Below are 26,983 nucleotides of genomic sequence, written 5' to 3'. Positions count from 1 at the left end.
TGGGAGGTAGCCTGTTCCCTGTAGGTCCTCTTACCAGGCACAGGCTCCAAGGCTGCCAAACCTGGTGAGTGGGGAGCCGACGATGACCCATCCTGCCTCTGCTCTGGGGGGGAGAGTTACGGTACTTAACGTTTTGAGCTGAGAGCCTGGACTGTTCACTGCCTGTTGGGCCCTGTGCTGAGGGCACGACATGGGGTTCTCCATGGCTCCCCACCAGCAGCCCAGGGTTAATCTGCCCAAGAGATGAGGAGGCTGGGCTCAGAGAGGTCAAGGGCCTTGGTTGAGGTCACACAGTGGCCACAGGCAGATGTGGAGGTTAGGGAAAGGACAAACCTAGGCTGGAGGCTGGGACCCGGTGCCAGCAGGCCGGGGTGGGAGGGGAAGGGGTGTGGGGGCGCCCAGGGCAGGCAGCAGGGGATGGGAGGCGGCCAAGCTGGGCCTCCCTCCAGCCAGTGTTACTTCTAAGCCTCGCAGGCCCTCCCAACTTGCCCGAGGTGGCCGGGCCCATCTTCCCGGCGGGGACACTGAGGCCCAGGCTGGCTGAGGTTCCGGGCCAAAGAACGCTGCGGGCAGCAGGGCGGGGGCTGGGACTCCGCGTTCAGACGCGGCGACGAGGGGGTGCGGCGAGGGGGGCGCGCCACGGGGGAACGGGGCTCGGGGCGCACGCGCGGCGCGGCCAAGTCCGGCCCCGGGTGCGCGGCTGGGCGAGGAGCGTCGGCGCCGGCTCGGCCCCCTCCCCGGCCGCGGCGGAGACCCCGCCCCGGAGGTGGAGGGGGCAGGGCGGGCAGGGGGCCCGGCGCCGGCTCAGCCCGCCCCTCGACCCGCCCCGCCCCGCCTCGCGCCGCCCCGCGCCGCCGCCGGACTCCCGAGCTCTAGACGCGCCGACGGCGGGGCAGACGGACTAGTGGACAGACGCGCCCGCCGCGGGACGAGCGGAGCGCAGTGCGGTGAGTGCACGCGGACCTCGGCACGCGCTGCGGGCTCCACGCCCCCGGGCCGGCCGTGGGGACGGCGCCCCGGCGGGCGCATGCGACACCCTGGCCGGCGCCCGGCGGCTCGCGAGGTGGCGGAGGGCCCCCACCCGCCCGGGTCCCGCCACCCCCTCCCTCTTCCGCGCTCCCCCACCCCGCCCCGCAAGTCCCGAACCCGGGTCATCGTCCCGGGAGGGAACTGGGCCCTCGGTCGGGCACCGCCGCCGCCGCGCGCTCTCCTCCCCCTCGCGTCCGCCCATCGCAGGCGGCAGAAGTTCCTCAGGCTCCGCGGGGCGGCCCCGCGTCTCCGTCCCGCATCCCCCCTCCAGACCCTTTCGCTCTCACGCACGCCCAGCCCCTCACACTCATCTGTCACACGTCGCTCTTGCGCACGCAGGCTTCACACACACGTGCCTGGCACACGGGCGTCTCCCAGACACGCACGCCTCTGTCAGCCCGCCGTCTGTGAAACGCGTGTGCCTCGTTAACACACGTGCGTGCCTCGTTAACACACGCGCGTGTCTGTCACACACACATATGTCTCACATGTGTCACACACGTGTCTCTCACATCTCACAGACAGACCCCCTCCCCCCCCACGGTGACTCTTGCACACACAGTCGTACACGCCAACAACTTAAGAGTCCAGCGGACCCCGGCCCTCTCCCCTGGGCGAGCACAGCCCTCCGTGCCGTCCTGAGCCGGATGGGCCCCGAGTCGGGCTGGGGGAAGCTCTGGGCTGAGGCTCCCTTAGGGTGTGGGGAGCACAGGCAGGGGGCTCAGTAGGCAGGGGTGGCCCCGACTCCGGGGACCTCCCCATTCCTCATCACCCCCTGCCCCCCTGCATCCTCTCCCCCTTCCCACTCTCCCTGCAGGGGTGCCCTCCCTCCCTTTGCTGTCACAAGGTCTCACCCCACCTCGGTTTGTGACCACCACTTGGGCGGGTGCAAGCCAGCAGGTGTCGCCGTGACGGGCCAGAAATGGAAGGAAAATTGGGGTGGTGTTCGTCATCCAGAGCCCCTTGAGTAAGGGTGCCAGTCCAGGGCGCTGCCTGAGAAAGCCCTGATGCCTGGTCCTGGCACGAGTTTGTGGCCGAATCACTGGGGCTCTGAGCCTCACCTTCCCCACGTGCAAATGGGGGCGACGATCCCCGCCAGGAGGAAGGGAGGGCCCGGGAACTACTGCCCCCACCCTCGCCTCTTGGCGTCCAGCGCCCGCCCGCCCGTGTTAAGAGGGTTGGGCCGGCGAGGGATGAAGTGAAAGGCTGTTACCTCCTGCAGGCGCAAACTTGCCAGCCCCTACCGCAGCTGGCTGTGCATGTTTTGTTTGGCTCTTACCCTGTTGTTATTATTTTTAAAAAGTTAATTAGCTGCCAGCATTTACAAATTGGCAGCTTTCACATAAAAGTACGGATTTCCGTCTTCTGAAAAATCACAGGGTCTGCAGCTCAGGACCCACATCTCTGCGAGGTGCCCTTCGCTAGTGCTGCTTTTCTGCTGCCCCTGGGCTGGGGCAGGAGACCATCTGGCCACAGTTCCCACCCGGCCTGCGTAGACCTCTGTGTCGGCTGTGCCTGCTGTGTAAACTGGGCCGTTTTTGCAGCAGTGCCCACCCCGGAGTGGACCTAGGGTAGTCCCCTCGCCCATGGCTGATGAGCCTCGTATGGCCTTAGTGGTGGGAGCCATGAGGGGACCTGGAGCGCGGGACCTCTTTGTGATGGTGGCCGGCACTGTCTGCGGGGCTCTGGGGGTGGGCGCTGGGGTCCCTGTGGGAGGGAGGCAGGGATCTCAGAGCCAGGCCGCGTCCTTCGCTTTTCTCCCCAGATCCCAGCCATGATCCTGCAAGGTCGCAGTCTTGCCCCTTTTGAAAGTTGGGGAGACTGAGGCCCAGGAAGGGTCTCCCAGCAAACAAAGGGCACAGCTGGAATTTCAGCCTAGGTTTTTCTGACTCTAAAACCAAGCTCTTTGCCAGCCTTTCAGTGAATCCACGAGGGGAGGGACTTGGTCTCATTGACCCTGGGCAAATTCCCCAAACCACGTTCACACCTGACAGGCAGTAGGTGCTTAATGAACGCTTGTGGAAGGACTGAGGGCAGTGAAGCTGCCTTCTCAGCAGGGTTCAGGGTGGAGCTCAATTCAGGGCCTAAGGTGACAGTCTCACATGACCTAGAGGACCACCACGGTTCCATTTGATTGGCCTGAAAGCCCAGCACACTTTCCTGCTCTGCTCTCGGGTGACTGTGACCCCAAGACCAGTGTGGTGAAGACCCCAAGTCCCTGCAGGGCCTCAGGGGGACCATGGTGTGTCCTGTTGGGCGTCAGAATTCTGTGTTTGCCTTGCACGTGGGGCTGTGGGTGGGAGCATTTTTTCCTTCACTCCCTGGCTGGCCTTGGTGGAGGAGGCGCTCTGCAGGGAGGGACGCGGGCCGAGGGACAGGCCCAGCTCCCGCGCGCGCGCTCCTTGGTGGCCTCTTGCTGGGTGGCGTGGGGTGGGGCAGCTGCTGAATTATTTTACGTCCTGGTTCCTGTGACTCTCTGCTGTCTCTGTTTACCACGTTATGCGGCTGAATTCATGGGATCTGAATGTCCCTGTGATGTGTGTCCTCCTGGAAGTTTGTTGACTGAGTGAACGAGGACCAGCCCTGTCGGCGGCACATGGGACTTGGGGATGGTGGGCAGCCCCTGGCCTCATCCGTGTACCTCCTGGAGGTTTTCGTTCCTGCTGGGGAGGAAGGTGCTGGGCCTGGCCACACAGGTGGTGCAGGGGGTCTCTCCCTCCCGTCAGTGAGCCTCAGTCTTCCCTTCTGTAAAGTGGGTGCTGTCTGACCGCTTTCTGGGGCTCACAGTACTGAAGTGGGTGTTGGGGATGGGAGCTGGGGGTCTGTTGCCTAGGAGGTAGGTGGTGTATCCCCTCTCTGGCTTCTTGAGCTCTGAGCACCCGCCTCCCCACCAGCTGAAGGCCCTGCCCTGGGATGGAGTTCTAGCTCGCAGTGGGCAACCCAGTCCAGGCGGGAGAGCGGGGCCCTCTGAGAAGGGGATCTCTGAGCTGAGATGGGAGGGTGTGGGCAGAGGGTACAGCTGGTGCAAAGAAAGGACTTTCGGTGGGGCCTGGCTTGGTGTGTGCGAGGGACAGGAAGGGAGGAGGCAGGAGCGGGTGGGCGAGGGGAGGGGGGAGGAGGAGAGGGGTGGGGCAGGACATTTGAAAGCTTCGGAGAAGTTTCTCTCCAGGGAGCAATGAGATGTGATTCCCATTTTAAGACACCCTCCCCAGCTGCAGGATCTAGAGGTTGTAGGCCTCCGTAGTGAGGATGTTGGCAGGAGTGCGGAGGCCCTGTCCCGGGCCCTGTGCCGGAGGGCAGGTCTCAGCCTTGAGAAGCCACAGGTAGGTGGGGAAGCAGGGCTGTGGACAGACACTTGAGATCCAGGGTGATATGTGCTGGTCAAATAGATGTTGGTGCAGCCATACAATGGGATATTATGCAGCTGTAAAAAATGAGGCGGCTCTGATCTTCAAGATCTGTTGAGAGGAAAACGAGGTGCTGAATGGTGTGTAAGATACGCTGCCTCTTGTGTCAAATAAGACGTAAATCCACGTTTGCTTATAGGCTCATAGGCAAACACTGAGAGGAAGCCCTGGGGGGTTGCAGTGGTTACCTGTGGTTACCTGCAGGGCGTGTGCAGGTGGGGGACAAGGGTGCCAGGTGAGGGGACACTCCCGTTGTGTGCCTTCTTATATTTTCTGGATTTTGAGCCGTACCACTGTATTGCCTGTTCCAATATTACATTAAATTCAAAAGCAGTTGGGCAGTTGGTGGGTGACTGTTCGTTTGTGAGTTTTAAGTGCAGCGTTTAAGGATGGGTTTTAAGTTCCCTTTTCTGACCTTGTTGTCGAACACACTGACTTCTTTCTGGCGTGGTATACAAAGGTTTCCACTGTGATTAAAATTAGATGGGAACAAAGTCACTCTTTTGCACAGTTTGGCAATCGGACAAAAGAAAAAATGCCCCCTTTTTGTCTTCCCCCTTTTCCTGTGGGTGTTTCCTTCTGCCGACTTGACTGCTGGCTTTTCCTGGGGTGGGCACCACAGCAGTTAGCGTCCCATCCTCAGACTCTTTCCACAGCCCGCCTCCCAGCTGGACCGGAGCCTAGCGACAGGTCCAGTCCCCCGGGGGTCTGTGCAGGTGGCAGCTGGACACAGGGAAGTCCCCGCTTTGGACACCTGCCAGGCTCAGATCCCACCTCTGCCACTCACAGGCCATGCTTCCTTCGGGCCAGTGACCTTTTCTGAGCCTCAGTTTCCTCATCTGTCAAATGGGTGTCATAACCCCTCTCTTAGGGTCGTTGGAAGGAGGAAGTAAGTGATACCTACCAGGGTGCTGGTCACTGTTCTTGGGATAAAGCAGTACCAATACGACCTCCACTGCCCCCACAGAGCTTGCTTTCTGTCTGAGCTGGCCGTGTGCGCCTGGGCTAAAAAGCAGACGGAGCTGGCTGAGACCAGGGTGGGGGTGGGGCTGCTTTAGGTAGGGCGTCGGAGGAGGCCCGTGGAGTACGGACACTCAGGCAGAGGGCACAGCACGTGCAAATGACCTGGAGCAGCTGGAGGACAGGACCCCTGTGAGCAAGGAGGGTGGTCAGATCTGGGGGTGCAGGAGGGCTTTCAGTTTTATCTTGGGTGTGGTGAGGTTTCAGTTCGGGGAGGGCTGAGGTCTTCCTGGGATTTTCAGGCTCCCTCCACTCCCCACCCCAGCTGCTGGGAGGGGAGCAGCCTGGAGGGTAGCAGCAGCCTGGGGCCTCCATCCGGGCCTTGTGGGGCAGTGGGAGTGGAGTTGCAGCCTCCCTCCTCGAGGGTGGGCAACCCTGGGCAAGGGGTTGTGTGGGAGCAGCTGGGAGAGGCTGGCTGGACTCGGGGTTCCTTCCACATCAGGGGCCTTGGTCCCTCTCCTTGCACACAGCACTCACAATAGCCTCTGGTGTGGGCCGGCCCATGGTCCCTCCCTGGCCCTCCCGAGGGCCCCAGAGACCCATGTAGGCAATTCTGAAATGCTTCAGTCACGGCTGTCCTGGAGGAGAGCACAGAGGCTCTGGGAGCCTAGGCATGGTGAGGGAGGGCTCCCTGGAGGGGGTGATACTGGCGCTGTGATGTGAAGGTTGAGGGGTGGACAGTGGAAGGTGGGTTGGAGGAGGGGGGAAGGAAGGCTGGCCCCGTGCACTGGACCAGACATGGAGGACCTCATGTCCTGCCCTGAGGGTGGCAGATGGGCAGCCTCGGGGTGTTTCTGAGCAGGGGAGGGGCATGGCCAGAGTGCTGGAGGGGCCCTCTGGCAGCCCAGGTGTGTGGGGGGGAGTGGAGGGGCAAGCTGGCAGGCAGGAGGCTTGAGCGGTGATGGCAGGGAAACAGGCTCGGAGAGGGTGGGCCTGACTGCAGCCGCACAGCAAGTGAGGAGGAGGGGCTGGGCGGGAGCTAGGTCTGTCCACCTCGAGGTCCTGCCCCGGGCTGGCCGCCCTGGCTTATGGGGTACTGTGGCACGTACGCACCACTAATTCCTCTCCTTTGGGCCGGTCCCTTCCTGGGGCCCCTCTGGGGTCAAGCCATGCGTCATTTTGCCCCATTGTCCTCAGTGTTGTTGGAATTTGGAAACGTTGCAAAAACACCTCTGTCTTCTCATATACGGAGATTATTGCAGAGAAAGTGCTGGTTTGGGGAAAGGTTATTTCCTTCCTCAAGGGTGGGGAGCCTGGCTTTTCGGTGTGTGGGGGTTATAATGTGGGCAGCCACGGCCACCCCGCCCGGGTCAGTGTTGGTGAAGAAGTGGTGCGCCTGCCTGCCTGTCTGCTGGGGGCGCGGGTGCGGCCGGGGGGTGGGGGGAGCGTCGAGAGCCTCCGCGTGGCCAAGAGGGTGGGGGCCTGGGAGTGGATGGCCGCCTGCGGCCACTGGAGGCTTTTGTCTTCAAGCAGACCCTGCTGGCCTCAGGCCATCCCACCTCCCAGGGCCTCAGTTTCCTCATCTGCGCACTGGGGACAGCCCTCCTGGTTCTGCTGTCATTTGGTGCCCAGGAATGGCCTGACGTGTGGGAAGAGGTTCTGAGGGGCTGGGTGATGGTGGGGCGAGGACCTCGCCAGGCCACGGAAGCGCCTGCCTGGGCCCAGATGACGGGGGCCTTGGTTTCTCCATCTGTAGCATGGGCCTGGTGGCGGTGCCCGCCTGGGAGGGTCCTGTGGAAAGCCCCCAGCGCGGCTCTTGGCACATATGCAGTGCTTAGTTAACGCGTGTTAGCTTGGTTCTGTCGAGGGTCACGCCCCCCTTCTCCGTGATCACTGATATGCCATCGTCTGCATCAGGGCTGGCCCTGGGCCTTGTGCTCCGGGCTCACCCATTGTTGAGCCTCCCAGAGTTCATCCTGCCTCAGCCTGGGTCTCTCATCTCTTGTGTCTGCGATCACCAAGTGAGCTTTTGGCGCTCCAGAAAATGCTGTTCTTAGAGTCTCCCCACAGTGGTCTTGACACACGTGCACAGCCACACGGTACCCTCCTTGACCTGAAACACACACAGGCGCCTGTAAACACACACACGCACACACATGTTCTCTTTCAAGACCGCCATGTTTCATTCTGGTTTCCACGTCAACTTTCCGAGGCCTCGGGAGCTGAGAGATTAGCCATCCTCCCGGGGGTTCAGTGCTGGCCGAGCGCCCTCATCTGACCCCCTGCATATCCTCAGAGCAGATGAATTCAAGTGTTGTCCGAACACGGGCACTGCATAGGGGGTCTTGTGCCCTTTCTTGGCAAAAAAAAAAAAAAAAAAAAAACCAGGGCATGTTGGCTTCCGCTTGTGCTCAAGCAACCATTAGCACAATGCCATCACGTTTTGTGCTGGATTGCCCCCACCTCCTGTGCCTTTACATTATAGTTAATAGATTTAAAATAGTTCCTCCCCTGTTTTACTTACACTTATACTGAAAGGAGGCCGTTTTCCACAACTGTAGATAGAATCAGGATCACTCGCTCTAAATCAGCAATACCCGTGAGAACAAAGATGACAGCCCCAGTGCAGGACTGAATCCCAGCCCCTGCTGTTCCCTGCCTCTGCCGGCCGTACGCCCGGTGCGCCTACCTCCTCTGTGCTACGAAGGAAGGTTGGCAAGGGTCAGGGAGGTGTTCGCTCCACACAGAGTTCTCTGCCATCCTGACTGCGTAAGAGGATAAAGGGGGATGATTACACATCGCGGGGCCGCTGGTGCTTCTGCCTTCTCCCTGAGGTCTCACCTCACCCCGAGAGGTCATCTCTAGCCCGACTGGGAGAGGACCCTCTAGCTGGTCATTACACACCTTGCATCTTCTGGGGATCCCTTCCTGCTTTCTGGGCCCCCCCTTGGCACGTTTCCTCCTGGGCGGGGCCGTGAGAGGAGGCTGCTGTCCCTCCAACGGAGATGTCTTCTCTGAGACCAAGTTCCTGGTTCTCAGGTAGCGGCTGGTCCCCATTCCCACGTGGGGGCTGTGGTGTCCCCTACACCCCAGCTCTGTGCCCTTCTGGCTGCCTGGGCAGAGCCCTGGAGGGTGAAGGCAGCTTAGCCTGGGCCGTCCTGTGGCCTGGGGTCCATGCTAGTGGGGGACAGGCTGGAGCTCAGGGCCAGGGCTCCAGTGCCGGAAAAAGGGGGCGATGGCGCCTGGCAAGGTGAGGCTGGGCCCAGTCCTGGGAGGAGGTGGGGAACTAGGCCTGGCCAGATGGGAGGGTGCCTTGTAAACTGTAAAGTTCTGCACCCAGCTGAGCAGTCATTAATGTTACTTCTTTTGGGTCACACCACTGACACCACAGTAACGGCCGGTCAGGCCCTACTTAGCCACGGGACCTGGCGTGGAGGAAAGTTTGCCCCAGTCCTTGTACCACCCCCCCCACCTAACGTGTTTTCTTTTTTAAAATTCTATTTATTTATTTATTTATTTTTGGCTGTGTTGGGTGTTTGTTGCTGCGCGTGGGCTTTCTCTAGTTGCGGCAAGCGGGGGCTGCTCTTCGTTGCGGTGCGCGGGCTTCTCATTGCGGTGGCTTCTCTTGTTGTGGAGCACGGGCTCTAGGCGCACGGGCTCAGTAGTTGTGGCACACGGGCTCAGTAGTTGTGGCTCATGGTCTCTAGAGCGCAGGCTCAGTAGCTGTGGCACATGGGCTCAGTTGCTCTGCGGCAGGTGGGGACTTCCCGGACCAGGGCTCGAACGCGTGTCCCCTGCATTGGCAGGCGGACTCCCAACCACTGCACCACGAGTCCCCTAATGTGTTTTCTGAGTGCCTGACCTTACACTCTCAGAAGTGAGCGAGAATCGTTTAAGGGATTGCTGGGGATGGAAAGGTTGTGGTGACATCATGTGCCTGTCCCCAAGGAAGGACATGCCTGACCCAGATACACCCCCTCGGCGTGGCTGTGGCTTCCCATGCGTGGGGTGGGAGGAGTGACCCTTCCTTGGCCTCAGACCCCGGGGGGTCCCACAGGGATGGTGGAGCCTGAGCACATGGCCAGGTAGCCCACCACGACCTGGGCTCAGACCCCCATAGTGCTCTCCCTGCTCCTGGCGTCAGGAGAGGCCTTCCCATCGCTGTGGGAGAGGGTCTCCCTCATGTAGGCTTATCTGTGTCTGAGGGGGTCCCTGCATGGTCAGTGCAGGGCTGGGGACTCCGTGCCACCAAGGCTGCCTCACACCCCATCTTTTTTGTCTCTGCTTTTCTCTGTGAGTCTGGATGATTCTCTCAAAATGACTTAAATGTGCCCACCCTCAACTCACAGTTTCTTGCCACCAGAGTTGGTCTGTGTTTTCTTCTAGTTCCAGTTCAAAATCCTGGGGAAGAGCTCTGATTGGCCCAGTTTGGGGTGGGGGAGCTCTGATTGGCTGAGCTGAGGGTGAAGAACTCTGATGGGCCCAGTTTGTTGGGGGAGAGCTCTGATTGACCCAGCTTGGGCAAACCTCCACTCTGGGCCAGTCAGTCGGCTGTGGCTAGGGGTGGGGTCACTTAGTCCTGACAGTGACTGCAGCTCCAGCTGGTCCCTAAGGATGAGCATTGAATGAAGCCGGCTGCCACCCCAGGAGGTGTCCACTGCAGGAACAAAGTTCAGTAACTCCAGAGACTCAGATGTTCTAGGAATCTGGTCAGTGACACATACAGCACAGTTGCTACTCTTGCTTCCTCGTCACAGCTGTCAGGAGTGTTCTGGTTGCAGGTGATAGAAAGTACGACTTTAGCAAAAATGTCATGGGACTAAAATGTACAATGGCTGGCTTCAGGCTTGGCTGTATCTGTGGGCTCTAGAGATGCTGTGAGGGCTCTGTCTCCATCCTCCATGTTGGTTATTCTCAGGCGGGCTCTGCCATGTGGCAGTCGGGTGGCCCAGCAGCTCCAGGCTCCCTCCCTTCGGCCCAGGGGCTTCACCGTGGGCCCGCGCAACTGGGTTACAGGACCATTCCTCACCAGTCATTGTGAAGGAGGAAGGAGCCTCTGATTGGCCATTCTGTGGGCCACGTAGCCTGAAGAGTGGGAAAGTTGGGGTTCTCTTACCAGGAGGAGGGGGCAGAGAGCCGCACGGCATCGCCAGCCTGCTCTCCATAAACGGCCCCCACATTTCCTTCCCCGTCCCCATTTCACGTGGTGGACCCATCCCGAGGGAACGTGAGGATGTCCCAGTGTGAGTAGAGGCAGCTCTTCACCACCTGGGGTAGTTCCTGTTAGAATGGGGAGTTGGAGGTTGGGGTTGGCACTGCGGGGTCCTGGTCTCCAGCCCAGCCATACTTAAGTCCAAGTGGTCGGGAACTCCATGTACAGAACGCAGGGAGGTAAAAAAGGAAGCCATGAACTCTGAGGAAAGGTTTCTCTGAAGAGGGAATACTGAGCTGGGTTTTTAGGGATGAACAGGAGTTTGCTCAGGGACAGAAGGGTGTGCCTGGCAGAGGGAACAAAGGAATGGGCAGACTTGAGGAGCAGTGAAAGATTTAGAGGACCTAGGGCAGGTCATTTATTTTTTATACTGACTGTGTATTGAATGCCTGTTGTTTGCCCGGTGAGGTGCTGGGGTCTTTACGTCCCCTCCTTGAGTCCTCCCCGTGTTGCTGGGAGGCCATTGTGATTGGGCCCATGAGCAGATGGGAGTGTGTCTGTTCCGGGGTCATGTGCTCTGAGCCGCCCGGCAGTCTGGGGGGAGCTGGGTTCACATTCGAACCCTGATCTCTGGGGCCCAGGGCTTGATCCCACTTGCTGCCCATCTCTGCTCCGGCTGGGGTGGCTGATGGCGTTGGGGGCCCTACGGTCATGCCACAGCCTGGGCTAGACCCCGCGGTTGGCTGCGCACCAGCTGCGCTGCTGGCAGCCTTGAGAAATTCCTAAATTTCAGGGCCATGCGAATGAATAGGGGCGCTGGCCTGGCAAAGGCGTGAGAGAGTTGCAGAGCTTCCCTGGCTGAGCACTCTGTGAGGCTCAGAGGACACGTGAGATGGGGCTTCTGTCTGAAGGGTGGACAGTGGTGGTCACACTGTGAGGCTCCCAGCTCAGCCCCTGACTTGCCAGGGGGCCTTAGGCAAGTTTTTCTCCGTCTTTGAAGGCCCTATGGGGTTGAGTGTTGGTGACACTCACGTTTATAACTCATCTCGTGTCCTGTGTCAGCCCTGTGCTGGGGCCGTACAAATTACTCAATCCACCCAACCCCACCCTGCCACCCACCAAAAGCATCTGAGTGCCCATGTGGGCCAGACCCCGGGTCAGGGCTGAGCAGGAGAGCAGGGTCCCTGCCTCAGTCTCATCCATGTGAGATGTCAGCTCCTAGCGTGGGAGGGAACCTGCCAGCCTCAGCCCCAGTGAGCATCCCGTCTGGTTAGAGAGGAGGTGGTAGCAGAGTGCGCCTCGCAGGGCGCTGCGTGAGCCTCGCTGAGGGGGTGTTGGCAGGGCTGCCTGCGCTGAGGCTGGACAGGACCCGTGATGCCTTAGGCGCTGACGGGCTCCAGTGCAGCTGTGAACCCGGCGGCAGCAGGAAGCAAGTCCTGGGTTCTAGGAAGCAGCGTGATCTGGGCAGAAGGTCAAGGTCAGGGGCTTCGGGGACTAGGGACCCCCTGCCCCTGCTGGGGCTGGAGAAGGGACAGGACCCACCAGGTAAGGGCGGCCCAGCATGCACGTGCATGCACACGCAGGCTCACTCTCACACACACTCACACACACTCACACACACATACATGCCTAAACACGCCTCACGTGCACACACCTGCCCACACTCACACAGACTTAGATTTCACATACACACAGATGCACTTACGCACCCAAACTCCCCCCCCGACCCCGACCCCCGGCCCCCCGGCGCTCACACGGACCCGCATGTACACGCACCTCTCACGCAGGGACCCTTGGTCTTTCAGCTTCCCTTGAAAACACATCTTGTATCCAAAGGAGAAGGAAAAGAGAACGCAGGAGACAGTCTGCGTGAGCTCAGAGGTCGGGTGAGGACGGGGTCCGGGCCCCGCTCTGGGGACTCCCTCACCTCCTGGAGTGGTTTCTTAGTGTAGACGGAGCCCTGGACTCAAATCCAGGATCTGGAGGAGTGAGAAGGGGCCGTGCCAGGGTTTGGGAGGCCCTGGAGGAGGATTGGACCCCAAAGTTTATCCCCCACCTTTGTCTTCCTTTCAGGGGAAGAATTAAATCCCCCAAAGACCAGTTTATTCTGTGAGAGGGGTGATGGGTGAACCCACTCTCGGTGCCTGGTGCGGAGGAGGGGCCCCTCCCGCAGGGACCTAGTAGATGATCCCCTTCACCAGGAGAAGCTTGCTCTTCCCTGAGCTCTTAGTCACAGAGCGTTGACATTTGTTGGCCAGCATCTGCTGAACTGACCACGTCGACTGGTCTTTTAGTGCATGGCATTGACTTGCTGGTGTTGCACTGCGTTTGCACTCCTGAGGTAAACCCTGTTTGGACACAATGTATTAGATCCCCGTAATATGCTGCTGGGGTCGATTTCCTGCTGTGTGACTTAGGGCTTGGCAGCTAGATTGATAGTGAGCCTGGCCTCTGCCTTCCTCTTGGAGTACCGCATCTGCTTTTGGTATCAGGACTTTCCTAGTCGCATAAAATGGCAGGAGGACCCCCCTTCCTTTTTCTAGATGTTGGAACAAGTTTTTAACAGGGTGGGAATTATTGTCCGCTCTGACTGTACCCTGTCTCGGGTTGGCCTCTGTAGGTACTTTTAAAGTTCATCCTACAGCACCCTGTGAGGGGAACGTGATGCTTCTCGTTGAACAGACGGGCAAGGTGAGGCTCAGAGAGCCGGAGCCTCTGCTCCGTGGTCAGACAGCACATGGCGGCTCCACTGGGCTGTGAGCGCAGGCCAGTCTGACTCTCCCTGGGCCTGTGCTTTTCCCGCTGCTCACCGCGGCGCAAGGATCGTCTGAGATGCTGGCCTGCAGGAGAGCCGTTGCCCTTGCTCTGGGTTTTCCAGGGAGGCTGGGAAGAGCACTGATGGCACATCAGGAGAGCTGGCCTCGCTGCGCTCACCATCCACTGGCCCACCCGCCACCCGTGCATCCGCTTGTCCATTACCCGCCCAGTCGGCCAGCCGTCCTTCAGCCCTTTGTCCCCGTGCGGATGCACCCACCATTAACCCACCTTCCCATCCACGCCTCCTCCATCTCGTCACCCATCTTTCCACCCACCCACCTGCCCATCTATTAGACATTTATCCACAGGCTGGTTACTCATCCAGCCACTTTTCCACCTTCCCATCCATCTGTCCTCCATCTGCCATCCATTCACTCACCATTTATCCATGATGGGACCACCATCCATCTGACACCCAACCATCTCTTCATCAACGATCCATCCACCTACCAGTTCACTAACCATCCGCTAGCACTTTCTCCTCTATCTGTCTTCCACGTGATACCCACCCACTCATCTGTCCACTCATCCATGCACCCATCTTTGCATCCATCCATCCATCCATCCATCCATCCACCTGCCCTTGGGGCTTGGCCTTAAGGTAGGGGGTAGGGTTTGGGTGTGGAGAGATTCAGGAGGGAGGGCACCCTGGTTTGGGATAATGATACAAACCAAGATCAGGAGTTGGGAACCAGAGTCTTCGAGGTTAGCGGGAATTGGGTGTATGGAGGGCGACGGAGGGAAATGGAAAGAAAAGGTGAGAGGGAAAGATAGGTGGGAGCTAGATGGTGAAGGACTTAGAATGCCACCCTGAGGAGTTTTCACTTTATCCTTGGTCCAAGGGTATTCAACCCGGGGTCCATGAGTGAGTCCCAGGGAGTCTGTAAGACCCCTAAAATGATAGGCAACACTTTTTTTTTATATATAAGCCCATATATCTGTTAAGACTCTTGGTTGCAAGTTGCAAGTGACAGAAAACCTGTTCCAAGTTAGCTTGAGCAAAATGGTTGCTTGAGCAAAAAGTTGCTTGAGCAACTTTGTCATTGCAAAGTTCAGCTTTTCAGTTAGCTTCAGGTATGGCTGGATCTAGGTACTCAGCAGCTGTCATTGTGACTCTGTTATCTTGGCTTTTTCTTTTCCCTTTTTATTTTTTGAGTTGACTCCAGCCTCAGACAGTCTCTGGCTGACAACAGGATGGCTTCAGGGACCCTCAAGGTTAAATCATCTCTTGTCTGATACAGTGGGAACAAGAGGCCATTTGCCTGATGTCTCCCTTGAATTGGGTCTCACGGGCTCAGGTTGGCCTCGTGTCCATCCCTGAGTTAGGCACTGTTGCGAGAGGAATGAGAAACACCGATTGGCCTGACAGTTGAGTGGTGTGGACCCCAGAATGAAATCCAGGGGCCCTTCTTGGAAGGAGGGTGAATGTGCGATGGGTGATGAGAAACCACCCCATGTCCACTACTAAGCTTTGTTCACACTTTCCTCTTTTGGTGGACATGGGTGGATTACCCAAGGGCCAGAGGTGGTAGAGAACCATCAGGATTTCGAGCAGGGTGGGAGGACATCAGACGAGAAGTCGTCGGCAGGCAGGACCACGGGCAAGCTGGATGCCTGTCTGGGGCCGGGTGGAGGGTATTGGGGACGCAGGAGGGGAGAGCAGTGACCTCAGCCTTGGCCACGGGCAGGATGGTTTCTCATCACTCTGCCCAAAGAGTGTTTCTTCTCTCCAGAGTCATGACTTGTGGGGAAGGAAAATATCGCTCCCTCCTGTGCCAAAAGCAACATTTTCTTTTCTCAAAGGTTGATTATAAGTCACGGACATTCATCTGTGTAATTTTTCACCTGTTTATGTTGATAATGAGATTAGTGATTACACATGCAGGGTCACTTCTCACCCAGGGTTTAAGGAGCTTTTTATTCATTTTACTTATTTTTTCTTTATTAGCTAAGAGGGGGAAGGGAAGGGAACAAAACCTCGCTGTTGTACTGGAAGGACGATTTTCCCAGTGTTTTTATGCTCACCCATGGAGGGTCCCCAGGGGCCCATGAGCGTGAGGACACGGGCCGCCAGCACCCTCTGTGCATTCCACCTGGGCCTGACTGCTGTCAGCGCTTTGCACCCAGGGTTGGCCTGAGACCCGGTGTCCCTGTGCTCTGGACCCAGCCCCCCAGCCCCCCCTCGGGGGTCTCAGGCCAGCCCCCTGTGCCCTCAGCCTTGCCCGCTCTCCCCAGGCCAGACTTGTCGTTTTGCAAACGATCGCATCAATTATTGAGATTTTTGCCCATGAGGAAATGAAGGAAAATAAGTATTTAACGGTGGAAGCCAGGCTCGATCACTTTTCTCGCGGTGATTTGTGATTGTTTTTCATATCCCTCCCCTCCTATCCATTTCTTCTGCCAAGAAGTCTCTGGCCTCTGCTCTGTTTCCTTTTTCTGGACTATTATAATAGGCTCTTTTCTTTTAAAAGTCTCTGCTCTTGTGAAAAAATACATATAAAAACATACAAAAAGTATATGGAAGTCAGCGTACACCCGCCCCCCATTGCCCTAACCCCAGCACCCTCCCCCCTCCGCGGTCTTTTCCCCATCTCCCCCCCCACCCCACCGCAGGTGCCATACTCCCTCCGTGATGTTAAGGTGTTACCCAGCTCTGCGCTTCCTGGGGCTGGAATCTTCCTCCGCCTTCCTGAGGACTTCCCAGCGCGCTGTGGCCCATTGGTGCACTGCCCCCGCCCCGTTGGAACAGTGTCCACACCATCAAGACACCTTGCTACATTCTCTGGGGCCCTGGGCGTGGGTGACTGACTGACTGGTGTCCTCTTCTGACCTTGTCTCCTTCCTTAATTTTCATGCCCCGCGCCCCTTTCCCTCTTGCTGCCCACCTCACCTCCTCCCGCTCCCTTCTTTGTTCCTTGCAATGCCGGCCGCAGTGGGTCCAGCTGGTTCCTGCCTCAGGGCCTTTGCCCATGCTATTACCTCTGCCTGGGATGCCTTTCCCAGTTCCTTGCACGGCCGCCGCATCTGCGCCAGGCAAGTCTCAGCCGAAGCGTCACCTCCGCAGTGAGGGCTTCTCTGCCCGCTCCTGCCAGGGGCGGGCCCCAGGCCCTGTCCCTCACAACCTCCTTACTATCTTCTTACTTACTTGTTCTTTGTCTCTTCTCTTCACCAGGATGTTGGCCACGCGGCGGGAGGGCCTCTATGGGTCTTGTTCACCACCACATCGCAGTACCTGCTGTGGGGACTGGCAGGTAGCAGGTGTGTGATGAATATCGACAAACTGAAGGCCTCTGGCTGTGCTCCCCTGGCCGGGCAGACCTGGCTTCATGTCTGCGCACCACCTTTTACTGATGGTGTGACCGGGGGCAGGTCGTGTATCCTGTCTGGGCCTGAGTTTCCTTATCTGCAGAGCATGGTTAAATGAAATCAACATCCCTAGAAGCTCTCAGGCCAGCGCTTGGCATCATGTCGGTGCCGAGGAAGTGATAGTTAATATGAACCTGATCAACAGCTAAAATCCCTCCTAAGTTTCTGTGCCAAGAACACGTTTATTATTTTCCCCAGTGAATTAGATGACTTCCTCTTATCATACAAGGAGCACCAGGTCGTCCTCTAATTTCCCTTTTGGCCTTGGGTGCCAGGAAGCTGACCACGATGGGGAGGTCTCAGGGGCAGCTCTTGTTTCCTGTTGGGTCTTCAGTGCAGCACTGTTTTTCCTTTCCGCTCTCTGCTCTTTGATTACTCACTCTTGGCTCCACAGTGCACGTTTTATTACTTTTTACTGTAGTAAAATACATACAAAACTGACCCTCTTAGCCATTTTTTAGAAATTTTAATTTATTTTTGACTGCGTTGGGTCTTTGTTGCTGTGCGCAGGCTTTCTCTAGTTGTGGCGAGCGGGGGCTACTCTTTGTTGCGGTGTGCAGGCTTCTCATTGCGGTGGCTTCTCTTGTTGCGGAGCACGGGCTCTAGGCGTGCGCCCTTCAGTAGTTGTGGCATACGGCCTCAGCAGTTGTGGCTCGCGGGCTCTGGAGCACAGGCTCAGTAGTTGTGGCGCACGGGCTTTGTTGCTCCACGGCATGTGGAATCTTCCCGGACCAGGGCTCGAACCCGTGTCCCCTGCATTGGCAGGCGGATTCTTAACCACTGCACCACCAGAGAAGTCCCAGAACGTCATTTTTAAGGCTGAGTAATATTCCATTGTGTAGAGAGACCACATTTTGTTTATCCACTCATCTGTTGATGGACACTTGGGTTCCCTCTGCCTTTGGGCCACTGTGAGTAATGCTGCTATGAACATCGGTGTGCAGATACTATTTTTAGTACATTACTTTCTTACCTTTCTGAGCCTGGGGTGATCTCAGCCCAGATTAGAAATTAAAGCTAGGTTTGGGGATCGTTTCTAGGAGCAGACTCTCTGACCTGCTGTTGCAGGGGTGGGGTGTGTGTATGTGTGTGTGGCAGAGCCTGTGCCCCCGCTGGTGCCCGGCCTGGTTCCTCCTCCTGGTGCACTCGTCCCCCAGCTGCTGCTAGTGGCTCACACCTGCGCACTTCTTCAGACGCCCTTGGCCAACAGGTGTTGGTTCCCCGCATGGGCCCAGGAGGTGATCCCCCCGCTTCATCCCACTGCCAGCCTTGGCCAATGACCCACTGGTGTCCCTGAGTGGGATGAGCCCTGGGGTGCCAGTCACATTGCAAAGCCCCCCCCCCAACACGTTGCAGGCTGGTGTCGGACTTCAGCTGAGACCACATCTTTGCCATCCTGTTTCCCGTTCCCTTCTCCCAGGGGTTCTCCCAATAAACCACATGCTCAGAACCCCATCTCAGGCTCTGCTTCTGGGAGGTCCCGGCTTCAGACAGTGTGTAATTAACTCGAGCGTCCCTCCCGTGGTTGTGCGGCTGTGGGGATGCCGCTGGATTCTGGTACGATTGACCTTTGAGCCCACCTGGGTAGGAGCGGGCTCCTTGGAGGGGGCACAATTCCCAGTGTCTGCCACTTACAGGAGAGACAGGTCCTAACCCAGGAAACCAGGCCATTTAGACAGTGGCTTTGGGCCAGGGGGAGCAGGAACTCCTACCTCCCCTGGGCCTCCCTCCTTTGTGTGTAGACAGGAGAGGCCCAGGAGGGTTCCAGAGGATAGAGGGGAACGAGGGAGCCCAGTGATGCCGCTGGAGAGTGAGCGTGGACCAGTGATACCCCGCCACCAGGCCCAGCTTCTGATTTTCCTAGAGAAGTTGGGAATCCAACTTAGGTGTAAAATGTTCTGATTTTAAGTGTTATGACATTAAATCAATTATAAATTAATAGCATCGCAATGTTTTAATAACAGCAACTAATTTCAAAAGTGCCGTGTGGGCCCCCAAACACACTCCATAGACAGACGGCCAGGCGGCTGGCTGGTGACCACCCTCTGGTTGGACTTGGGGGCAGCGGGCAGCCGTCTGGGCAGGCTTCTGGGAGAAGCTGGGAGCGGCACTGCCCTCAGAGGTGGTGGCCGGCGGGCCAGGTGGTCCTGATGACTCGCGTGCTTGTAACTGGTGTGTCTACAGGGTCCTGAGTGTCTATATCCCTTCTGTCATCCCCAGCTGCTTGAGAATCTGTGTTTGGCTGTAGCTGCTTCTTGTTTAAAAGATAGATCCCCTGCAAACATTTTTAATGTTTTGAAACCACACCAGCACCAACCTGAGACTTTGTTCTTGTCTGGGGCTGCCCGGTAAAGATGTAGGATGCCCAGTTAAATTGGAATTTCAGAGAAGTGGTGAATAAGTATCTCCCAGATATTGCACAGGACATACTTAATGCTAAATCATGATGCACTGTTTATCTGGAATTCCTCTGGAACTGCATGTCTTGTATTTTTATTTGCTAGCTCTGGCAAGCCTGTTCTTGTCAGAATCAGAAGGCTCAGAGAACCAGGAAAGGAAGAATTTCCTTCACCTTGTGATTCGGTGTCACGTGAGGCCAGACCCCGCTTTCGGTAGTGGTGGCACTGGTGATCAGTCAGTGCCCCAGGGCCACGAGGGGGGCACCAGGGTGGCCTTGCCCACTCGGAGAGTTTGCTTCTGGGCCCTTCTCTGGGTGGCCACTGAGGTTCATCGTCAGGACGGGGTCACTTACTGTAGGGACGTGTAGCTGTGTTTGCGGGCGGGAGCAGTGAGGGCGGCAGAGGTGCGGTCAGCTCTGATCGCCAGCCCCCCTTGCCCGGGCGCCCTGGGGTGGGGGAGAGAGGGAGGATACGGGACGGTGGGTGTGTCTTGCACAGAGCCCTCAGCCTCCTGTCTCCCTGGACACTCCCGGGAGTGTGCCCCTGCCCCGTCCCCCCACATCCTGGTTGTGAGACGCTGACCCCGGCCTACGTGAGAAGCCCGCTGCCCCCGCCCTAGCAGGGGTCTGGCCAGCCAGGGCCTCCGCCACCTGCCCGCTCCTGCCTTAAGCCTGCTTCAGCTCCGCACAGCTGGATGCACCTCGGTGTGGTGTTGGGGGCTCCCATCTTCCTTCCCGTCTAAGGCTTGCTGTCTCCGTCTCTTGGTTGTGGAGCGTGAAGCCCGGAGAGGATGCCCATACGCCCGTCACCGGCTTTCACTGCTGGGCACAGTTGGCTGCGTGGCCTTTGTTTCGTGCTGAGTGTGTGAGGGCACATCGCAGGTTTGGTGGTACTCAGAGTGTCAGTCTTTCAGAAGCACCACCGTCTGCAGCTGTCGGAGCTCACGGAATGATGCTGTCCCTTCGCGTCCCCTGGCCCGTGGCCCATCTCGGAGCCCGGGGAGCCCGGTGTCTCTCAGCTGTCTGTTCGCTCCAGGTCCGAGCGGGAATCCCGCACGCGGTGGCTGTCACGTCTCAGGCCAGTGTGAACCCAGCACAGCATCTCCCCTGCCCACGTTTGCTGTGTGCCGAGGACTCGGGGCCCTTGTCCTTTAGAAGGTCCCCCCTGGACTCTCTGCTGGGGCTGCTTACTTGGGTCCCAGTGCTTGCGGGTCCAGCTGCCGCGTGACCAGCGGCCCGGCACCTGGTGGTAGCGGTGTATTTGCTCAGGGGTTTAGGCAGGTGTGTCGTTGGGGACCCTGGTGGTATTTATACTAGTCTCCGGTCTGATGGGGGTGTCTGAAATGGCCTCATTCACATGCCAGTGTGTGACCAGCAGGAGTGCACACTGGGCTTGCAGGGTCTCCCGGGCAGGGTCCTCACCCGTTTTCCTGGTGGCTCAGGACTCCAGAGACCAAGGTGGAAGCTTGCCAGCTCCTGTGGGGGGGTGTCGGCGTCCCTCTGCGTCCCCTGTGGGAGTGGTCACCATTCTGAGTCTCACTGGTTCATGGTTACAGCCCCCTGCCACCAGTCGCAGCAAAGGGGGGATGGGCTTGTGGATTGGCTGGATGTGTTCGTGCCCTCACCTGAGCCCTCCTGCAGGCTAGTGGGGCTCCAGCGGGAGCTGTGGCCATGGGGGAGGGGGAGAAGTCATCACCAAACCCCTGCTCTGGAGGGAAGGAGCAAGGGAGGTGGGGAACCAATACCCCAACCCCTCTCCTGCCCTCTGATCCCCTGTCAGTGGTGGCCCCTGGGCACTGCGGGAGCCTGGGAACGCAGTCTGAGGAGGGCAGCGCCCCTGTCCCTGCCGGTGCAGAGCCAGGTGGAGAAGGGCAGGTCAGGGAGTGGGTCTGCGGGCCGGTCACCGGCCTAGTGGCCTGTACCCGCGTCCTGTGTCCCCTCCACCAGCTGGACAAATACCCAGTGGCCACATGGTGCAGAGTTCTCAGGGAAATGCATGGGGCAGGAGAGCTCGGCACTCACCCTGCACGCACGTGTGGCCTGCTGTGTACGTGCCCCTCTCCTGGTGTCCGCTCCAGGGCTCACGGAGGCCAGCTGGCACTGTAACAATCATAGTCTTGTTAACGTGTGTGCATTACCCAGCTTCGTTCATCTGTGGGTGTCAGGAGATCCTGGGGGTCTTTCTCTGCGTCTGCCGGGTCCCCGATGAGCCCCTACCTTGGAGTGTGCGCCCCGTGACCCAGCCTCAGGCCCAGCCTCAGGGGTCTTTGTCACCACAGTCTGCCTGCCGGGGCTCCTCACTTCAGGGAGGTCAGGTCCCCTTTTTCAGCCCCTCCCGTCATGATTCCTCTTTTCATATTGGAGGGGGGCCGATTTGCAGAAGCCACACGTTCAGGGGGCCACTTCCTGCAGGGGCCGTGGGAAACAGCAGCTGGAGCCCCCCGGGAGGGGCATGTTTGAATCTGAGAACCAGCAATGTAGAGATTGTGCCCTCCTACTTCTCACTCGTATGCGTGTTCCCAGCCCCGCTAGCTTATCTCCAGGGACGGGGAGCTCCCTCCGCACCTGCAGCGTGGTCTGACTCTGACCTGGAGAAAGCTTTCCCCACGTGGAGCTGAGGTCTCTTGCCCACCATCCTCCGTACACACCTGAGGGGCCATAACCCGTCCTGAGCAGCTGGGGAGATGTGCCAGGCGCCCCTGAGGCTGCTCTTCCCCAGGGTAGCCACCCCAAGGGACCCAGCCCCTCGCCACTGGGCCACCTCCTGCAGACACATCCCAGCCGGCCCCATCCCTCTCGAAGGTGGGCGCACCCACTGCAGACTGACGGGGATTCTGAGCAGCATGCAGGGACCCAGACTTCCATTTTCCCAGCTGGAGACCACAGTGGGAATGACCATGGGGCTCCCAGTTCAGAGGTGAGCCTGGGGGGACCCAGAGCTCAAGCACGTCCAGCCACGTGTGAATGAGCAGAGAGTCCATGGCGTAGGCTTCGTGGGGAACCGGGAGGCCACACGCTGTGTGACACCTCAGGGTGGCTGGGGCTCAGGAATTTTCCAGAGAAGTAAGAAGCTGGAATTTTCACGTGAGCGTTTCCAATCTGTAAATGCTGGTTACTAACTGAAAAGTAAAAGCTCACTGCGTGGCGGACTTCCCTGGTGGCGCAGTGGTTGAGAATCCGCCTGCCAATGCAGGGGACACGGGTTCGAGCCCTGGTCTGGGAAGATCCCACACGTCGCGGAGCAACTAAGCCCGTGCGCCACAACTACTGAGCCCGTGCGCCACAACTACTGAAGCCTGCGCGGCTAGAGCCCGTGCTCCGCAACAAGAGAAGCCACGGCAATGAGAAGCCCGCGTACCGCAACGAATAGTAGCCCCCGCTCACCGCAATTAGAGAAAGCCCGCTCACAGCAACAGAGACCCAGTGCAGACAAAAATAAATTAATTAAAATAAATAAAAATTTTAAAAAAGCTCACTGCGTGGGACACACAGTGCATTCGTGGGCTTGGTAGTGCCCGTGGGCCCCAACTATGACCTGAGGTGTGGTAGAGCCTCTCCACTGTGTACAGATGCAGAGCTGAGAGGCTTAGAGGGGGCAAGGGCCTTGCTCAGGGTTGCACAGCAAATGAAAACACCAAGCGGGGGGCCGATGTTCTCTGTCTTTCCTCCGGGCCTGGATTCACATGGTTGTGGGCCGTTTGTGACTGTAGGGGGTCCAAGGGCCAGGCCCCACTGGGAGCCGTGTGTGGGCTGTGGCAGGAATACTGCCTCCTGGATGCAGGGTTCCTGTGAGTGTGTGATGAGGAGTGGGGGGCACGGGGGGGAGGAGGCTTCTTTCTTAAATGACACTGTTGAGGGCAGACTGGAGGGAGGGCCTTCGTCCCTCCCATTTCCGTGGTTTGTCATGGGGATCTTGGGCCTCTGTCCTACGGGGCCCTCCACCCTCCTGAGGGGGCTGTTCAGCTTGGGGGGACATGCGTGTCAGCTCTTGTCCAGAGACCCCCCCTCTCGCCTCTTTCCGCGCCCAGCACAGGCTCTTGTCCCTGGAGGCGCCCTTACCATCCTCACCCGGACCATCTCTGGGCTTCTCAAACTCGACAAGGCCCAAACCAGGCTGCCCATCTCCGATGCAGGCCTGTGGCCCTCCTCCACGGCTTTCCCTGCCTCAAGAAGCCCCAGCTTTGTCCTTCCAGGTGTTCAGGCCCAAACTTCTGCTCATCCTGGACTCCCTTCCTCAACCCCACCCAGGCCGTCAGCACATCCCGCCACGTCCTCTCCCGCTGCCCATCTCTCACCCACCTTCCCATTCTCAGCGCGGCAGCAGACGAACCCTTTAAGTAGAGTGTCCCATCAGGTCATTCCAGGCTCCAGGGCTTATCTGGGCATTACCACCCTGGCTCTTGCCCACTGGTTCCGCTGTAGTGGCCCCTGCTGCTCCCCACCTCCCTTGTGCAGTCCTGCCTCAGGCCCTTTGCACTTGCTGTTCCTGCCACCTGACATGCTTTGCCTCCAGACATTCATGGGGCTGTGTTCACCGATTTGCTCAGGCCTCAGCTCAAATGCCACTTCCTTAGAGAAGACTTGCTTGACCACCCTGGCCAAAATAGGCTCTCCCACACCCCGGCCTCTTCCTGTCCCGTTTCCTGGCTTTCATTCATTTATGTCTTCATTGTCCTCATGACTGGCTGGCGTTCAGTAGCCTCTGGAATTGCTCCGCGCACCAGAGTGCCAGCGCTGGCAGAATGTCCATGGGGCCTGCCTCACTTGCTGGTAAGCCCCAGTTCTGGAGGGTGCCGGCTTGGAGGGCCTGTGCCCTCAATCCTGGCTGACTGGCCTCGGAGGCCGACCTCCTCTCCTGCTGCGTGGCCACTGAGTTGCCCTGCCCGACAGGGTCCTTGCGCTGCCGTCACACTCTCCCCAGCTCAGCCAGGAGGCGGGCAGCACGATGGCTGCTTCTTTCTCCTCTCTGTTAAAGACTTTTAAGAAGTTCCTGTTGTTCTATTTTTTAGGTTTGAAATTTACAAACTTAAAATAGTAGAGATCTCACTTTATTGTCTTTTTTTCTAAATCAGACAATTGTTGCAGTGACTGCAAATGATAGTGCAGCTTCGGGGCCGGGAATGGGTGGAGAGGGAGCCCTTGTCTGTGACTGAGGAGCATGCAGCCCAGGGGTGCAGGCCTGGCCCCGAGTCACGCGGGTCCCAGGGCTGTGGGACCGGCGACTTTTGCGAGGATGGAGGTGGGGGGAGGAGCGAGGACAGTGAGAAGGTGACGTTTGAGTGGCTTGTAGAGGGTGACAAGGAGGGGCTGTGGGAGGGTCATGCCAGGGCCCCTGGAGGGAGGGTTAGGGTGGCTCGCACAGGGAACCCAGACTGTTGCTTCCTGGTTGGGAAGCCAGGAAGGCATGCACATTGGGGTCAGCTCCTTCCAGATCACAGCGGCTTTGCAGAGAAAGGGCAGGAGTGGATGGCGGGGAGGGAGGTGGCAGGCGTGTTCCAGGGCAGATGGGGGTACAGCTCGAGCCAGGGCGAGGCTGCGGTGGTGGAGGGAAGTGGGCAGAGGGCGGAGGGCTGTTCACGCAGCTCAGTGGATGGGCGGGACTTGGTGTGTGTGTGTGTGTGTGTGTGTGTGTGTGTGCGCGCGCGCGCGTGCGCACGTGCGGGGGACAGCGGGTGTCCAGGATAATTCTGGGAACGGTGGTATTGTTTGCTGAGGCATCTGAGGAGGTTGGCAGGAGGCTCCCCTGCAGCATAACTTGCAGTGCAAGGGGATCTGTTAGGGGGTGTTCCTGGGCCCTGGGGTCCGAGGGCCACGGCAGGGGGCTTGGCTGTGTGCCGAGGCCTGGGAGGGCCTGGTTCCTGCCCAGTGTCCACTTGGCTATGCCCTCTGGCTGGCAGCCACGGGACTCTGGGTGCATGGCTGGGGATCAAGCTGGGTTTCGGGGGGAGATAAACTGTTTGGGTGACTGTGTGTGTGAGACCACTCGTGGTGTCCCGGCACATAGGTGAGGCTGTGGGTGAGACAGTGCATGTAACTGTGCCTGGAGGGCTGTAACCCGGCCTCTGTGTGCCTGCCACAGAGGGCGTGAGACCCCGATGCCCCAGGCGTGCCAGCCATGTGCCTGGAGAATGCACGTGACAGTGTGAGTGTGTGCGGGACCGTCGGCTGAGGGTCCTACCCGGGGACACGTGTCAGGTGGCAGGTGAGAGTGGGGGTCAGCGGCCCTGGGCAGGGCCACGCTGGCAACTCTGTCAACACCTGAGCGACGGCAGTGCCTGTCTGTGCATCTGAGCAGGTGCGAGTGGGAGCGTGTGCGTAGGGATGTGAGGACGAGTGCATGCGTGTGAGTGAAGGTGGGGAGGCTGCCCAGCCGTGCGCACGTGCCGGTGTGTGTGCCGGCTGTGCACACCTGTCCCCCTGTGGCCGCCACGTGGTGCTGATCCTTGTCCTTTCCGATCCCCCAGGGCCTCGTGAGACAGAACGGTTGATCTGGAGGTGACGCGTGGCCGGCTGCAGGGCATGGCATCCCTCGCGGACCCCGTGGGAGCCTGGCTGGCCGTGGCCGTGGCCCTGGCCCTGGGCCCAAGCCCCAGCACGGCGGTCCCGGGGCAGGACTGCACGGGCGTCGAGTGCCCCCCGCTGGAGAACTGCATCGAGGAGGCGCTGGAGCCGGGTGCCTGCTGCGCCACGTGCATGCAGCAGGGCTGCGCCTGCGAGGGCTACCAGTACTACGACTGCCTGCAGGGCGGCTTCGTGCGCGGCCGCGTGCCCGCCGGCCAGTCCTACTTCGTGGACTTCGGCAGCACCGAGTGCTCCTGCCCGCCGGGCGGTGGCAAGATCAGCTGCCAGTTCATGCCCTGCCCGGAGCTGCCGCCCAACTGCATCGAGGCCTTGGTGGCGGCCGACAGCTGCCCGCAGTGCGGCCAGGTGGGCTGCGTCCACTCCGGCCGCAAGTACGCCGCCGGCCACACGGTCCACCTGTCGCCCTGCCAGGCCTGCCACTGTCCCGACGCCGGCGGCGAGCTCATCTGCTACCGGCTCCCCGATTGCCACGGAGATGCCGCCCCTGGAAACTTCTCTGATGCCGAGGAGGGTGACCCTGAGCGACACTATGAAGACCCCTACAGCTACGACCAGGAGGTGGCCGAGGCGGAGGCCGCGGCGGCCCTGGAGGGCGAGCTCCAGGCGGGCGCTGGGGGCCCGGCTGCTCTGGGAGCTGGGGGTCAGCCACCTTCAGCCATCCAGGCCACCCGCTGGCCGGCTGCCCTCCCCAGGCCCACGGCAGCTGCCGCCCTGGGTCCCCCAGCCCCTGTGCAGGCCAAGGCCAGGAGAGTGACGGAGGACAGACAGGAGGACAGAGAGGAATTGACAGTCAGGGAGCAGCCGGCAGCAGGTGGCCCCAGGGGCCTGGATGGACGGCCCACAGCAGGTCCAGCCCCTGGTCTCCCTATCCAAGAGGAGGCGGCAGAGGCCAGGGCACGGCCCGAAGAGAACCTCATCCCGGACGCCCAGGCCACCCCCCGCAGCGCTGGGCAGGAGGGAGCTGGGCCCATTCCAGCGTCAAGCACGGCCAGTGTCCCTGCATCACAGGCCACGCAGAGCGCTCCCGAGGGCCCGGCAGAGCCCAGCACCCACGCCATCCTGACCACACCGCACCAGGACGCGGCCCGCGTCCCACCCACCCAGGAAGTGCCCAAGCAGCCACCGGTTGTGCCCCGTTCTCGGCCAGAGGAAGACACAGACCCCAACTCTGTCCATTCTGTCCCCAGACGTGACCCTGAAGGTAAGCCTGTTTCCTGGTTTCTCCAGGGACACTCATCCCAGGGACGGGCAGCCTCGGGGCTCTGTAGCCTG

At 59.3% G+C, this 26,983-nt stretch overlaps 1 protein-coding gene across 2 annotated transcripts in view; it reads left to right on the top strand.

The window, feature by feature from the left end:
• The first annotated feature begins 885 nt into the window (after positions 1-885).
• FBLN2 (fibulin 2) overlaps positions 886-26,983 on the top strand; it is a 74,646-nt gene continuing 48,548 nt past the window's right edge. For both annotated transcript variants that reach the window (XM_082663799.1, XM_082663798.1), the window contains exons 1-2: positions 886-947; positions 25,594-26,912. In XM_082663799.1, coding sequence (XP_082519925.1) covers positions 25,649-26,912 — 1,264 coding nt within the window. In that variant the 5' untranslated portion in view covers positions 886-947; positions 25,594-25,648. The remainder of the gene's footprint in view (positions 948-25,593; positions 26,913-26,983) is intronic.

Source organism: Grampus griseus (genome assembly GCF_964374135.1).
Source record: "Grampus griseus genome assembly, chromosome: 10".
NCBI lineage: Eukaryota > Metazoa > Chordata > Mammalia > Artiodactyla > Delphinidae > Grampus > Grampus griseus.
This window is presented reverse-complemented; position numbering and strand designations above follow the sequence as displayed.